The sequence below is a fragment of the Corvus cornix genome, chromosome 1A (assembly GCF_000738735.6).
Source record: "Corvus cornix cornix isolate S_Up_H32 chromosome 1A, ASM73873v5, whole genome shotgun sequence".
Taxonomy (NCBI): Eukaryota; Metazoa; Chordata; class Aves; order Passeriformes; family Corvidae; genus Corvus; species Corvus cornix.
In genome coordinates, this window is record NC_047057.1 from 39,481,462 (window position 1) to 39,498,221 (window position 16,760).

At 36.6% G+C, this 16,760-nt stretch overlaps 1 protein-coding gene across 10 annotated transcripts in view; it reads right to left on the reverse strand.

Moving 5' to 3' along the window:
- Nucleotides 1-16,760, reverse strand: part of PPFIA2 (PTPRF interacting protein alpha 2) — a 296,049-nt gene that overhangs the window by 140,866 nt on the left and 138,423 nt on the right. For 5 of the 10 annotated variants that reach the window (XM_010413749.4, XM_010413746.4, XM_010413745.4 and 2 more), the window contains one exon: nt 3,518-3,580. The exons of the other annotated variants lie outside the window; for them this stretch is intronic. In XM_010413749.4, the coding sequence (XP_010412051.1) occupies nt 3,518-3,580 (63 nt within the window). The remainder of the gene's footprint in view (nt 1-3,517; nt 3,581-16,760) is intronic. 10 annotated transcript variants of the gene reach the window in all.

Below are 16,760 nucleotides of genomic sequence, written 5' to 3' on the forward strand. Positions count from 1 at the left end.
TTTTGCCAAATGAGTTATTTCCCAGCCATTAACAGCTGATAGCTCTTCTGTATCCCTCTTTTGTGAGACAAAAGCAAATTAGAGGAGAGTAGTAAAGGAAAGTATCTAGAAGCATCATTGTTATCTAGAAAATTGTTTCCTTTATATTAAATCTCTGCCATGAAAAGATTTTGTCCCACCTGTTTTCTGGTGATAGGGATAGGATTTTTCTCAGTAATAATCCAAAGGAAAAATGTTACCAAACCAATGAAAACCAGCTCTTCTCCCCAAAGCATAGTTCTTTCCATATCTAGATCTTGCTTCTGTGTCTGAAGGTAGCTATGGCTCCCTACATAAGATGTGTCTCAGAAGTAGGGAGGGAAACAAAACAAACAAAAAAAAAGAGAAAACCAGTGGCGAGTTCTACAAGAAAGCACAAGATGAAAAAATAAAATTAAAAAGGTGTGGATTAACTGAGATATCATCTGAGAATTTCTTCTTGCAAATCCTTGCAAATGCTGCTACAATTCCAAATTCCTGATTTCCATTTTGCAATTTTCATCCTCTCAAATCAATGCATTGGGCCTGTGTCAGTCCAAACGCCATGGGAAAGTGTTGGAGTGCTTGCAAAGCTATGCCAGGACTGTGGTGGTGTGCATGTTACAGCATTACCAGGAGTGTGCTGCCACGTACTTGAGGACCAGGACACCACTGTTGCCAAGGCATACATGTGCCAGTGATACATCTCCCCAGTTGCAAAGCATTGCTGCTATCTCATTCCACCTCATGATTTAACTCACTTGGCACAGCTGGCTTGGCAGCAGGTCTGCCAGGTCATTGCCTGTCACAAGATCTGAAGCAGAGGCAGAAATGCTGGGCTGTGCAGTGAGATTTGCTGGCCCTGGGGCAGGGAAGTGGGAGATGAGGGCCAAAGATCAATACAGAACTGCAGAGTCATTGGCACTGAGAACAAATCGAAATTGCTTTTCTTTTTGCAAGTTTGTTTGTGACTGAAGTAACACCTGAAGACTTTAAACTACAGAGTTCATGAAAAGCTCGAGAAAAGAAACCTCCCTGCAATTTTTTTCCTTCCACAGACATAAGCAAGACATCTACATGTCAAGAGGGTCTGAGGCTTCAAAGTGTGAGGTGATAACATAAAATGGCTTTGTATTGAATATATAGCAATTTCTTCCTGAGTTTCAGCTTTATTGCAAGCCTTGCAGTGTGTTTCCATCAAGCAAAATGACATACTATACAACCTTTACATCTAAAAACCTGCTTACATTTGTTATTAATCACATTAAGAGATGTTACTCAGGCTTAAGAAAGACTTTTAAAATATTTTAGCATATATGTCTCATGAACAATCTATTCTAAGTTTTCTTTATGGTTTTAGCATTTCAAACACTGCTTGTAGGTGAGTAGTTCTAGAAATATATTTTCAGTCTGAGATTAAGAGCCAGAAAAGCCAAACCAAATGTATTGTGACTTTTTGACTAAATAACTGAGGTTTATGATTAATTACAATTTATTACTAACACCATGTATTTAAAATGTTGAACCAGTGCAATATAAACTGACTGTAAAATTTTATGGTTTTGAGGCCATCCCCTGTAGTTATCCCTTTTACAATAGGCCGAAATACAAAGTTGTGCAATTCACAGTAATTACAAGAAACATTTTAGAGTAATGTAGCCCAATAATTGAAAATTTACCATGCATTCAGAGTTTCAGCTGCAGATTTGACAGCCTTAATGCCCACCATTAAAATGCTGGTTCACACAGGTAATTGTGGGGTTGGCATTGAACAGAAAAAAATAAATTATTTGCTTAATTTTGTACTTGTAAAGTAGAACTGGCTTCCTGTCCTCCCTGCAAGATTCTGGGTGAAAGGCTGAGTGGAGCCTTCCACTTTTTGCTCTTGTTCAAGTGCATTTGGATGACATGTAGATGTTGATAGGGATTATATTCTATCTCTGAACAGGATTTAACAGAAATTTTTGTCATTATTAGTTATAAATTCAAAAACATAGAATAATATAACATTTTGAGTTGGAAAGGACCTTAAGGATCATCTAGTTCCAACCTCCTGCCATGGGCAGGGGCACTTTCCATTAGACCAGGTTTCTCAAAGAAAACTAAAAGATCACAAAGATTTTGAAGTAATACCATGGACTTCCATAACTAAATTGGAAATAGTGCATTTTTCCATGTTTATAATTTCTGCCATATTATTATCTTTCATATTACTAGCTTCCATTACAAATGGTACTATTTGCAGACTGAAATACTAAAATGGCACTAGAGAAGTTAAAAGTCATGTTGAAAATCCAGAAGAGATTGGAGATTAATCATACACTGTGTATTGAGGAAGTGTTTTTCCTTTGCATAGAAGCAAGTCTGAAAATAGAATCAAACAGTACAAATCATAGCCAAGAATTTATAATATTTATCTATTCCAGGAATGTATGCAGAAATCCACAATGATTCAGATGGTCAGATGCAGAATTTTCTAAGAATGCAATGTAAAGAATTTCTCCGTGTTCCCTTAAGAGCACAAACTTTCCAGAAATAAAAGACTGGCTTGAGATTATTTTCCCAGACAGGGAGCACAAATTCACTTCTTACCAATATTAAATCACAGTGTTTTCTCTTTTAGCTATTAGTTACTTTAATTAGATTGTGCTTGTTCTTCGAATATTTGCTATATCTTCAAAGAACCCAAGGGGTTGGAAATGTTGATTCAGAATTCTGTCTGCCAGCTCCCCTATAAATATGATAACCTTTAATTGAAAAATAAATTATAAAACACATTACATGATAAAAAATAGCTTCTATAAAATGCAGAGGCACAGTCTTTTCTGGAGAGTACATCCCAATTTTCATTAATGTTTCCCCATTAATGTATAAGAGTTCAAGTTTGGCCCAACAACTTTCCATTACCTGAATAGTTTTGGTCTAAAAAGACAAATGACCTATTATACTACAAGTGAATAATTTGCTTCTTCTCTTAACCACATATATCACTTATTCTACCTTTCATAAGCAATAATAACTCTTCCTCCTTCTATTTTAAGTCATGGTATATATTTGCCTAAGCAAGAAAAATGAAATTACCTTCCTTCCACATTTATTATTACACATCTTCATATCAAAACGCAATTTAGAACAAGGTTAAGTAGAATAAATATAGCCTCTCATTGCTATCCTCATTTTGTCTATTCTTGTTCTACTGATTTCAACTGACAGGAGCATTGAGCTGGATGGGAAGCAAGGTAAATGCAGAAGGAACTATGAATATATTATCATCATCTTTATTTAGCTGCACCATCAACCTGTGTAGAAAGAAATTACAGCAATTTGGGAATTTTGATAGGCTGAAACCTCACTTGTAGTACAATATTCATTGACCCTGGAATATATAATGTGAAGTAACCTCGAGACGCACAAGCTTCTGTGGGCAACAAAATATCAAATTCACATAAGGAGGCTTCACATTTAAATTATGCAAAAAACCAAGATATTTTGAACATACATTAGGGCAGGATATGGTCCTTTGAATGTTATTCTCAATGCTCGTACCAGCAGCAACCGTCATCTGCAAAAGGGGGCAACAGAGATTCTGCTGAATGGAACAGAATTTTGTACAGTACTACAGTACATTTAAATTACACCATACTAACAGATGAATGCTATCATTCAAACAAGCTTATCTAGAGAACACTAATGTGGCTCAACTGAAATTCACATAAAGAAATTGAAGGTATTGTTACATCTCCTGGCTCATGAGATACTGAGGACAACCAAATAGTAAATCACTTTGGTGTTCTGCACTGTGTTCAGAGAAGTGGTCTCTGAAGCACTGTCAAACAGTCTGATAACTATGGAGAAATAATCACAGCTCCATGGCTGCCTTTTACCTGAGATCTCTACAAAAAGCAAGATGTTTACCTGCTTGTGAGGTTTGAATAAAGTAGGATGTTCTCCCCCATATTAAAACATCTTATGGAAAGAAATCAAAATAAATAAACCTATTAAATTATTAGGTACAATTTACCTAGTAAATTGATAATTTTTTCATGCTGTCTCAGACTTCCTTCTTGCATCAAACAATCATAGGAATAGAAAAATAGTAAGAAAGAAGCTATGTGCATTTAAAAAATCTGGAAGTCCCTTCAGCTTCTGAAGAATGGATTTTAGCATAGAATGCTATTTTTCCTCCTTTTTATTACTTTCTAATTTATTTCTGCAGAGCCCAACATATAACATTATTTTTAAGACAGACCTTGACTAGTAGGCAATCTGACCAGACTGTATTTATTCAGACTTCAAAATTTACTTCAGAAGAAATTGTCAGCAGAAAATTTCAAAAAGTTCTAGATGTAAAAAACCCAACAGTTCTAGACTAAACCTTTAAACAATTTCTTTCCACTGCTGAGAGCATATGTAACAATACATACAATGTTCATGCTAATTATAGTTGAGCTTTATCATTTCTCAAAGTAAATATTGACCTAAGCTTTATTTCTTTGACTATTTACCAACTCAATAGAGCAAACCTAGTATTTAGACAAAAATACACTCTTTTTGGATTCAAGTATTTTTAATAGTAGATAATAATATATGGAAAACACAATATATTGCAAGATGTGCTTTACTATAAATTTAATATTATAATTTGAGGAATGCAGACCTGGCTGTATATTACAGCTTACTTTTGCAGTAAAAAAAAATGTACATATTATCAATATATTTAACAACAGCCACAGGCATGTATCTATGTCCATCTATCTACAAGTCACATCTTTCCAATGATCTTCACATTTTGATTTATAACAGTTTTTAAATACTTGAAATAATTTTAAACTTTCAGTCTCTTAAAGCAGAATTATGCAGTTATATAAAAAAAATCTTGAATTTTAAACAAAACTCTCCCTGTATGCTGACAAGTTCTTAACTTGTTTCTGTCAGATTTCCCTTCTTTAGATTTACAGCCTTAAATATTTGAAAACATTTTTATAATGCTATTCTTTTTACTTAAAGGATATTTCACTTCATACAGAGCAGCTACTTTTTAAAAGATAATTTCCATGCAAAGCAACTTCATGTTCAATTCATGTATCATGTTCAGATGTATCTATAACACCACTGTTGCTCCAGAACTTTTTAAGGAAAACACAGTACATATTATGTCAGCATGGCATTGTTTTAAATAAACAATACTTCAGTACAAGTAAACACCCACATTATAAATTTTACGCATTCAGTCTCATGCATCATGATTCAATGGCTCATAAATTACATCTCGGTGTATATATATATATACACATATATATATATGTACACACAACTACTAAAAAATGTTGAAACAAATGCATCTGGATTCATGTGTAAGCAATTCACAAATTTTTGCACATTTTAATTTCCATGTGTCTGATATATGATTTTTTTTATAATTTTGCATTTATGTTTAAAAAGGTAGATCTACTGTATACTTTTGACTGCTGCATCTGAGCTCTGTTAACTAAGTTGTTCTTGCTATTCATCACTGCTAACAGCAATATTCTCTGAGTAACTTTTTCATAATTTTTCAAATTCTCTTGTAAACAGTTTTCCCCCCTCTTTCCCCTTGTAAAACTGTGATGAATGACCTAGTGACAAAAGGTATAAAATGAGTTCTGCTGAATTCAATTCTATCAGCTGATGGGGTTAAAGTCCAGTATTTTGACTCTTCAGGCCTACTATGGGAAACTTAACTTAGTTGGGAATGAGTGATCCCTGGTACTTCAATGCTGTAAGGCTATTTCCTTATAGCTGCAGTAATTTCCTATCCAACTGGACTTCTAATATCTAAAGCGTCAAGTATAAGAAAAATGAAAGAAAAATATTCAATAAAAAGTATAAAATTTGTGCATTTATTCTAAAATTGTTTTTCTTCAAACAATGTATATTGAGGCGAATGCATAATATTGTCATGAAGATTTTACTGGCAACCATTTGAGACACAAAATCTATGAAAGAGTTATACATTGTAAGTAATGCAGCAATTCCCATTCATGCATGTTAATAAAATATTTATTCCATTCAGGAATGCATCTAATAGTATAGGATCAGCTTACTACTTTGTACCTTAGTAACTACAACCTATTAGAACTAATATTAATTACACTTTCTATTACAGGTTGGGCTTTCTCCTTTGGAAAAGGTTTATCAGAGGAGAAAATAGGGTTAACAGGGAGACAAAATTCTGGAAATGAATCTCTAGAATATGCATATGTTCTTGTTTGGGATGAGCACTTCAGCTACTATTTGTTGTAAACCACATGCAGGGGGATAGATCCTCAAGCTGTATCCTACTGATGGACTCAGAAATATTTCCAGTCTCCTTTCCATCTTTCTCTTGGATTTCCACATAGAAGAGCCTTGTCTGAGGCTGTGACACTTCTGAAAACATATTCAGAAAATGCATCACCTATGAAATACCCTCTAGGTGCACACACAGCCATCCTACACCTCCTGGAGTTCCCAAGACCATGTGAGACGATAATCACAAATAATGGCATACATATACACCAAACTGGCCTTTCTTCCACAACCAGATGGAAATAGTGACAAAGGACATATGAGACTATAATTTCAAGTTTCTGTGGAAGCAATACAATTAAATGGAGTTTTAGCTAATTCTCTAAATTAGCCTATGAGAAGTAGGTGAAAATTCATTAATTCCAACACTGATATTCCTAACCTTACAATATGTAGTAACTGCATTTTTAACTGGTTAGTTACACTGGGCTTACAAGTGATCTTGCTACCCAGATCACATGAAACAGAACATATTTTCCTAAGCACCAACATCATTATAATCCAAACCTTCTTAGCAAGTCCCCAGTCAAAGCTCTGTAAAGTAGGAAATCCTGCACTCAGTTGTGATACGAGCAGTACAGCTCTAATTTCAAGGCCATGTCCAAAACAGGGACAGAGGATACACAAGAAAGTCAGGTTCTATAATCGGTGGTATCGAAAGCTGCTGAAAAATTCAAAGATACTCACTGAATAAACTTAATTTGTTACTATATTGAATAAACCAGGGCAGACTCTTTCCTAGCTCTTTTTGACTTCTGTAATGTAGATTTTTGACAACTGGAACCTACTACTAGAAAATAATGATAATCCTGCTCTCAGGAATAAAATAGTCTCCCTCAGAGCAATATTTGTACATATGTATGCACACACACTATACGTAAATAAATATGTTTTATGATACAGAAAAAAAATACAAAAGAAATAATGAAACCCACCTATAAGCCATCTATGTCAACTTAGCTCTCTGGTACTTACGTTGACCTGTACACACTTTGTCCATGGGAGCACTCCCGCTGAACTACAGGGAACTTCCTATCACTGCATAGTGAAATCTACATGCAAAAATTGACAACATCTATTTCTTAAAACCTAATATGTATAAAGATAGACCTTGAAGTCTGTATAGTAATCTTGCCACAGTATTGTTATATGACAAAACAAGATAAGCTAATACCTAATTAAGTGAGCATTTTAAAGAGAAAATAAGATTCAAATATATTTGTTTACCCGTATCAAACTAACTGAAATTTCTAATTATTCTTTGATCAATCCCTTTAAAAATATTTCAATAAAATCACCACAGTTAAAATAAAATCTTGCATTTACACTATAAAATAATTACACTATTCTCATAGGAGATGCTTATTACAGTGAATAAAGATTCAGAACAGTGATCACAGAAGTAGAGTTTGAGTTCATATAGCCATTAAAACACCTCAAGATCATGCCTTTGTGCTGTACCAAGGCACAGAAATAATTCAGGCATGTATTCCATCATTAAAAATTTAGTTAATAAGAAGACCCTAAAAAAGAACTGTCTGAATAGTTCTTACTCAAAAAAGAAAGACATTTCCTTGCCTTTCCTTCCTAATTGTCAGAATTTCCTCCACATAAAGTCTTTTCAGACTACAAGTTTGGGTTTTTTTCTCTTACTAGTGCAGAAAACCGAGGACATGCTCATTTCACAGAATCACAGTATCATCAAGGTTGAAAGACACCTTCAAAATCAATCCATTACCACCGTAATCACCCCTAAACCATATCCCCAAATGCCACATCCAGACGTCTCTTGAGCACTTCCAGAGACAGTGACTCCACCACATTCCTGGGCAAATTATTCCAATGCCTAACCACTCTTTCAGCAAAAAAAATTCTTCTAATATCTAATCTGACCCTCCCCAGGAATGGCAACTTAAGGCCATTTTCTCTCACCCTTTCACTTGAGTCATGGCAGAAGAGATGGACCCCCACCTGGCTATAACCTCCCTTCAGACAGTGGTAGAGAGCAGTAAATTACCCCCTGAGCCTCCTTTTGCCTAAGCTAAACAACTGCAGCTCCCTCATTGGACTTGCGCTTCAGAATCTTCGACAGCTTTGTTGTCCTTCTTTGAAAATGCTCCAGCACCTCAGTGTCCTTTTTGAAATTCAATATTGTGTAAAAATATGAAGCTATATGAACAGTGCACAAATATGGAATACAATACACATTTTTCTGGATTATCCTGGACAATGTTACAGTGATTGGTTTTTGAACTAGGTCTGTGGAAATCATGCTGACTACTCTTTTGTTCTGTCTAATATTTATATTCCAGGTTTAATTCCAAGTCATTTTATTGATGACTGGCATGGAAATGAGGAAGGAAGGAAGGAAGGAAGGAAGGAAGGAAGGAAGGAAGGAAGGAAGGAAGGAAGGAAGGAAGGAAGGAGATAAAAGTAAAAATAAACCAACAACCAAAGACGCTTACAGTGTTTTCCTGCACTCCCTGAAATCCTGCATCTATAATGAACCAGCTACCAGACCTGCCCCCAGCCTACAGTACTAATCTCTCTTCTCCAGGCTGTGGGGAACAGCAGTTCACACACATGTACATGCTGCCCTGCAAAAAGACAAGTACGGTTTAGGAAGGTGTGTCAAGACTGATGCTAAACTGTGCACATGATCCCTGGAGAACGGACCTGCTGACAGATCTGGGTTAGATGGAACTTGAGCACACCTGAGGAGCCTATACATGTCTCAGAAATCTCACAGATCTTGTGAAAGAGAGAAATCTCAAAAACAGAACATGGATCACAGGGACTATCAGAATTTTGTTAAAGACAAAACTAAGTCAAAATTCTGAAAACACATTCAAAACACAGTGAATCATACTTGCTCTAATTTGAAAACTTTGTGTCCTGTAGTCTCATTCTTACTGTATGACTACAGCAGACAGCAAAGCCAAAACTATGCCTAAATAATTCTCTACAGCCGCATACAACTTTGATGGCCCCATAAAGACCAGGTGAAATCTATTCAAAATCTGTTCCTGTTCCACTCCTCAGATTTCTACATAAGGGAAAAAAAAAGACAGTGAATGACTTATTTTGCAGTAAAGCATATTTCCCTCATTTTCCTGAAGGAATGAGCTGGCATGTCCAGTTTCCTTCAGAGGGACAGTTTGCCCTCTGATCACCTGGAAGCAGGTGAGGAGAAGGAAACACGCCCTTGGGTGACTGCAGAATGCAGCACCTGAGAGCCATTCTACACTACCTGGGCTGTGGAGGACTCTGGAACACAGATATTCTGTAGGACTGTGAGCAAATTAAACGGAGCAACTGGTACCTCATACATAACTATGATCTCATTCTACAAACCCAGCAAATATGGCTAACACTGTTACACACAGTTTTTTCATAATCTGTCCCCTCAGAGAAAAACATGTACAGATACATAGATATCTGCAGCCTGCAAAGCATTTTGGTGGAACTTCTCTTAGTTTGACTTTTTCTTTTAAGTGTTTATCCTTCTTGACAAGACATTGCTGAAAAAAATCAGCTTGCTCTTGAAGGTACAAGTGGGACAGGCCTAAATAGTGCTAATTCCTTGGGGATTTAATACTACTCTGTTGGGTCAGCTTCCAAGCAATCTGTCTCACTGTACAGCACTTTGCAGGTCCTGAACATGTCAGGGCTATCACATGAACTCCTGCTGACTTAAAACAATTATCATTTAAAATAATCTATATTCTGGTTTGCCACTAGCTTTGCTTGGCACTGTGCAAGTACAGCTCTGAGAATATTTCTTCTATGAACAAGCTGGGATATATGTACATTGTTTCCAAGCATTTCCCTGGTTCTGCTTCATTTGCTTTTTCATGGGAGTATAGAAGACTAATTCACAGACTTCAGGAGCAGTATGTTTCTTTGCATTTAAATATCTCCTTCCCAGTTTTTTGAGATACCAAAAAGACACCCAAATACCAAACAAATGTACAGCAGTACAGTGATACATTCACAATTTACACACAGTTTCAGGAACTGAGAGTGATTAGGATGCTGCCAAGCAGCAGAAAACAAAAATTAACAAGATTGTGGTCTTTTTCTTGGCTGTTCATAATGCTTTGGGCAACAGACAGATGTCAGAAATCAGTTCCGCTTCACATTAATGTCATTTGAAAAGTGAGCAGTGGCAGATGCAGGCAGTGAAACTACACCTTGGAAAGACAGCCCAAAGGTGGAGGATATCAGTGGAGAAGAGGTGGAGGCAGTTACACAGAAAATAAAGGAGAAGCTGCAAATGAGGAAGAGCCTAAACAGAAGCCTCTTTGCATTGCATCAGGACAAGAAAATCACATCTGAATCCTTTAAATAATTTCGTCTTGGTGCAATAACTAAATAACAAAATAACTTTTTGACCTGGTGCCTCTGAGGAGGGACCCCGAGGAAAGGATCCCCTGTGATTTTATACCCTTGCAGTCCAAGTGGGGCAAAGTCTGGGAGTTGTGGGTTCCTGCCTTGTCTCTGAGTATCCATCCCTTGGCCCACAGGTCCCCAAGGCCCTTTGTGATGCAAGGGGTTGGCAGTTCACAGCTCCTTGCCTTGGGCTCCAGGCACCCAGATCCCAACCTGCAGCTCACACTGCACCTGCACAATGAGCTATCTGCTCTAAATGCATTCCTCAACACTATCTTGGGATGAAATGCACATAAAACTGGTTATTCCTCTCCAGTAAATAGTTCAAATATAGATTTCTACATTTGACAACTTGCCTAAGTTTGAGAGGTAGACAAACCAGTCTTTCCACAAAATTTTTCATGAGAAACACTGTTAAGAAGTGTGCATTGAAAAATGAAATGAAATTCTAGTTGTAAAGGGAAGAACTGAAACAATTTTGATTTAAATTAAACACAAAACTTTGCAAGTGAAGAAAGCAGATAAGTCTGTTTGTCTTTATGTATTAAACCAGCATTTTTATCCACAAAAGCTTTTTAAAACTCTATTAAACTATCACTTTTGACACTGGTTTAAAACTCAATACCACCCTGACTGAAAGCCTGAATTTAAAATGCTCCAAGAAGAAAATAAGCTTTGGGAACTTCTTTTTTTTTGTTTATTTTCTCCATATGCAACATTCCCTTCAGCCACTTGAAGCATAAATCAGAACAAATTTCCTAACAGAGTATACTGGAAGAGTTATGTCTTTTTAATGAAAATAAACAGAAATTGATGTTGAAAGTCTGTTGAAAATAATGACAAAGGTGCTTGACGTTGTGTATACTAGACAACTTGAGGAAAATGAGCAAGACAGTTGACTACATCCTTGACCCCAAACTTTGCTGTGCTGCTACTAGTCCCTGATGCTGCAGCAGGGACCATGGAGTGGTCCAGGAAAGAAAAGGTTTCCTGACACCTATGACCTTGCTTCTCTGCATACAGAAATTTTACCTAGCCAAGAACACGATTTTCAAGTGTAACAACAATTATCATGCCCATATAAAACTGAGACAACAGCACAGCTTAAAACACTAAATTCAAGAGCACAGACTTCACTGACTACAATGAAAAGAATGTAATAAAAGGAGTAAAATACTACCCTGGCAACACTTATTCAAAGAGCCAAAGAATTAACATCAAAGCATCACTGGATAAATATTGGCTATATTTTTTCTGTCTCACCTCTACAACAACATGAAAGACTCCAGATCCAGAGAGAAGCAATCTTTTTGAGTACATCAAACTGCAGATATAGACAAATGCATATATAAAAAATACAGAATCTAGTTTTCAAAATAGAGGTATTTTTTTCATTAGTGTAAAAAATCCAGATTTAAACCATGAGGATCTGACAAGACTACTAATAACATTTTGTAATTTAATGAAAAATAGAATTGTTTAATGTTATCTGGGGCCTTAAAAAAAAAGAATACAGCTTTCCAATGTTTATTTTTTAAAAATCAAAATTTTACATCTTATCATCACTGAAAAGTCGGCAAGTGTAACAACCTGTCATGTGATTACATCCGTATGTTATGTGTCCTTCAAGTATTATTTTTACAATCTAGAAAGTGTTCATAAAATATAGTGAGAAAGGGAGAAGAATGATACGAGCTAGTAGGTCCCAGAAGAATCCCCATAAAGCATACAGGCAGCCATCACGATGCAAAGAAGACCTTAGCTTTGTTAGTAGGGCAAGTTTTCTAACAGCTGAGAAAGGGCAGATCAAAGAACCCTGATCAGTTAGAAGACCAGTCCTACAGAGAAGAAAGGGAGAGAGCACAGATTAGTAACTACCCACTATGATAGAGAATCTGTAGCAAGAAAGATGAAATTGGATGATTTGCACACCTTATCTAATTCAAGTGTAACTCAGAGTACTTGAAGTTAAAAGCTCAAGATTCCTGACCCTTGAGGGAGAAAGACAGGTTCCTTCAAAGGTGACTCAATATCTGAGTGGATTTCCTGAAATTAGATGGTTTGAATGTACCATTGTCATCTCTCTTCGCTAAAAAACCACTAGCCTTTTTCCTAAGGAATGACAAGCATAGACAAGGTATTTTGTTTTTTAATTGCATTTTTTCTTTCAAAACACAATACTTTGCTTTGAAAAGCTGTTTCCTCACCATTGTAGCATTGTCACTGCTCACTGGCAAGCATGGGGAAAGAAAACTTTAGCAGGTGCTAAATACAGTGGACTTTCTGGTTGGTGCTGAAGATCATAGAATCAAGTAATGGCTTGGGTTGGAAGGGACTTTAAAGATCATCTAATTTCAACACCCCTCAATGGGCAAGGACACCTCCCACTGGACCATGTTGCTCAGAACTCCATCTGGCCTTCAACACTTCAAGGAAGGAGGCATCCACAAATTCTCTGTGCAATCTGTTCCAGGGCCTCACCACCCTCACAGTAAAGAATTTCTTCCTAATATCCAGTCTAAACCTACTGTCTTTCAGTTGGAAGCCACTTCCCCTTGTGCTTTCCTGTACAAGCTCTTGTACAAAGTCTTTCTCCATCCTTCCTGTAGGCTCCCTTCAGGTACTGGAAGGCCTCAATTAGGTCACCCTGAAGCCTTCTCTACCCCAGCCTTAAGAATCCCAATTCTTTTAGCCTTTCAGCATAGGAGAGGTGCTGCACACCTTTAATCATGTGGTGGCCTCCTCTGAACTCACTCAAACAGGTCAATGTCCTTCCTGTGCTGGAGACCCACCATATCCCCGACAGAGGGAAGCTTAACTGAGTTTCCATTTCAAAATAAAAATGCGTTGGTAACTAAAAGGATACATTCAGATACCAAGAGAATGTCTAAACCTTCTCCAAAGCACCAGTGACTGCAATATTTTCCTTAAAGTGTGTAAGGAATATGTTACAGGTTTTAACTGTAGCAAATTTATTCCAGCTTGGAAACACTCAACCACCCCCCCAGTTTCTCTCAATAATAAATCCTTCCACCAAGATGTTCTGTATTTCAGTTGCAAATGAAATTAAAAGGCTAATTTTAATGTAATCTGCAATATCACAATTCCACAGAAAGCACCAAAGAAAATATGTCTCGTAGGTATTAAGATACTGCCAAAAGCAGTTATAATTGCAAATATGCAGGTGACAGTAAATTCACCAAAAGAGATATTGCAGATTGACTGCCAGCTCCTAGCCTCTGGAAAACAGAAAGTAACTCAACTTCATACAATTGGAAATAATTCAATATTTTTATTTCACTGTGATCTAAACTAGGTTGCATCAGCTTGCACATACCAGCAGTTAAAAATGTGCAATGTCACCCTGGTTAAGCAAATTCACAGGAATGTCTTAAAGGAGTATCTTGCAAGCAGTGAAGACAGCTCATGTACTTGGTAGGGGAAAGGAGGAAGGGAATCAGAGACAATTCTCTTCCAGTTTCAGTTCGCAATGGATGCAATGGGAAACCCATGACATGATGTTCCCAACAGTGGAAAGCCAGAAGTGCCAAAGGGACACACATTCCAAAATTTGCATATGCAAATGCAAGTGTTTCCCTGGCAAGGTGCCTCCAATTGTAAGAAAATATCTCCATGGGTGACAGCTCTCTATAGGCCTGAAGAGCTGACTTTTGAAGTTAATCTTACTGGTATCAACAGGAAAGGTACAGTGCAATGAAGTATGTCTTGTAACTAAAAACTCTCTTATGTTAGCAGTTCACTGATTTTAAGGTGTATTTCTTTAATCATTATAATTTTTATGGATTTGGAAGAGGTGTTTTGTTAGAATGCACTGCGAAATTTCCTTCCTTCCTTCCTTCCTTCCTTTCTTCCTTCCTTCCTTCCTTCCTTCCTTCCTTCCTTCCTTCCTTCCTTCCTTCCTTCCTTCCTTCCTTCCTTCCTTCCTTCCTTCCTTCCTTCCTTCCTTCCTTCCTTCCTACCATGTGACTTCAAAGTATGATTAATTCCTGACTCTTTTCCATTTTTTTGTTGCTTTCATTTTGGTTCGTGAGCGTTCATGACATTAATTAAAATGGAACACTACAATTTTTGGAGTTAGAAACATTACTTAAAATTGTAGCAGTATTCACAGGAAATAAGCTAAGGAAGAGTTGGTTACCAAAACGATGACATTTAGTCAATACTTTATATTTCAACTTAATATTGCAATTGAGTAAGTCATGTTTTGAATACACTATACTATTTTTCAACAATAGGGAAAGGCAAAGCTATGAAGAATTTCACCATATGTGTATTAACTAACACTGTCTCCAGACAATGGCTTGGCGTATGTACTTGTGTGCATCAAAGGAATACATGATTAACACTGACAGAAGACATGGTTAATAATATATGAGTCAGAAGGGTAGTGGTTTTAAAGATTAACAAGACATTAGTTGTGGAACAAAGATACATCATTATGTCAATACATGCATTCCTTTGATAGCTGTGACTGTCATGTAATCATACTTAACAGAAGAATTGTCTTTTTTAGTTCAGAATCCCACTCTTTTTGTCAACAGTTCTGCCTCTTCTGATGCAATTTTAAGAGCTTTATTGTTTTACTCATTCAAATACAATGATGGGTTTAATGATAAGCATCTATAAGAAAAAAAATTCAATACATTTTGCAACCTTATGTGATACTGAGTAGTTCAAGAGTTTATAGTAAGAGAAATGCCCCAGTGCTTCTACAATAATACAGGAATTTTAAGGAATAATAGTTATGATTTCATATCAATTTGTTTTGCAAACATACTCTGTTTCAACCATCATTTCAGTAAAACTGAAAATAAAACATTTTACATGCAAATTTGTTTAAGAGAGTTTATGTGCTTATGGATCTTCTTCAGTTCCACAGAATCACAGAGCTGTGCCCATAGCTTGGGTTTGCTGTTCAAGAGTTTTGATACACTTAAAAAACCTGCTAGAAACTACTGAATTGTTATTAAAAAAAAAAAAAAAGAAATTAAGTGAATGACATGACAGTGCAAGTTTAGTTATCACTCAAGCAATAAAGCTGCCTGTCTCCTGTCCTCCACTGTGACCCTGCAAGATCATCTCTCTTTTACTTCTGTCTTAATTACTAAAAGCATTTCCACTACAAGACTACAAGTCAATATTTAAAGGATAAAGCCTCCACGCCATGTCTTATGAAGCAACAGTTGTGATCTCTGTACACCCACAGGCCAGATAATCCTTTAGGGTGTGACAAGCTCAGAATGGAATGGTTTTCCTCTTCCACTTTTTTATCATGGTGCCAAACAAACGGATCAATTATTCACTGTCACTATAACAGTGATTCTGGGGTGATCAGATACTGCAGTGATGGGCTGGTAAGAGACTCAGAAAAAATGAAACCTTCCGCTTTTCACTTTTCTGAAGGATTAAAATCAACCCTTTCCTCTTTCCCAGTTTATGTAAGACTCGGCAATTTATCTTCATATTTGAACTTTGCAACAGAATTTTGCCAAAACGATAAAATACAAAAAGAGTGCAACTGGTGCCTTTAACAAAAATCTCACTCATATAAATGCCTGGTTGGGTCTGTTACTCCAGTGATTTTTTGGTTGTAAGTTTCAAAGACTGAATGTCAATTAATAGATGTGGGCTCCTCTATAGCCATCTATTTTTAATTCCATCAGAGAGGCTTAGTGTTAAACATGTGATGGAAGAAATGTTAGTCAGAGGAAAGCAGATGGGATAGCTAATTTTTCTTTCACAGTGTTTACACAATGATGAAATTTTTTTTAAAACTCTCACAGCAGAAAAACAAGAATACCACGCTCACATACAGCAGTATTCATCAGCAGGCTTTAGACAGGAAAATGATCTGGTTCTGATCTGGTTTTATCATGAGGTAGCCTGGCAATAGAATGTACCAGCAAAGGTATGAATCTGCAGTCAGTGCCAGGAGTCCCCAAGCTTCAGGTGCTGCTCTGGTCTCCTGGCTGAACACATTTTGGTGTGTTCAGCTGGAGCCT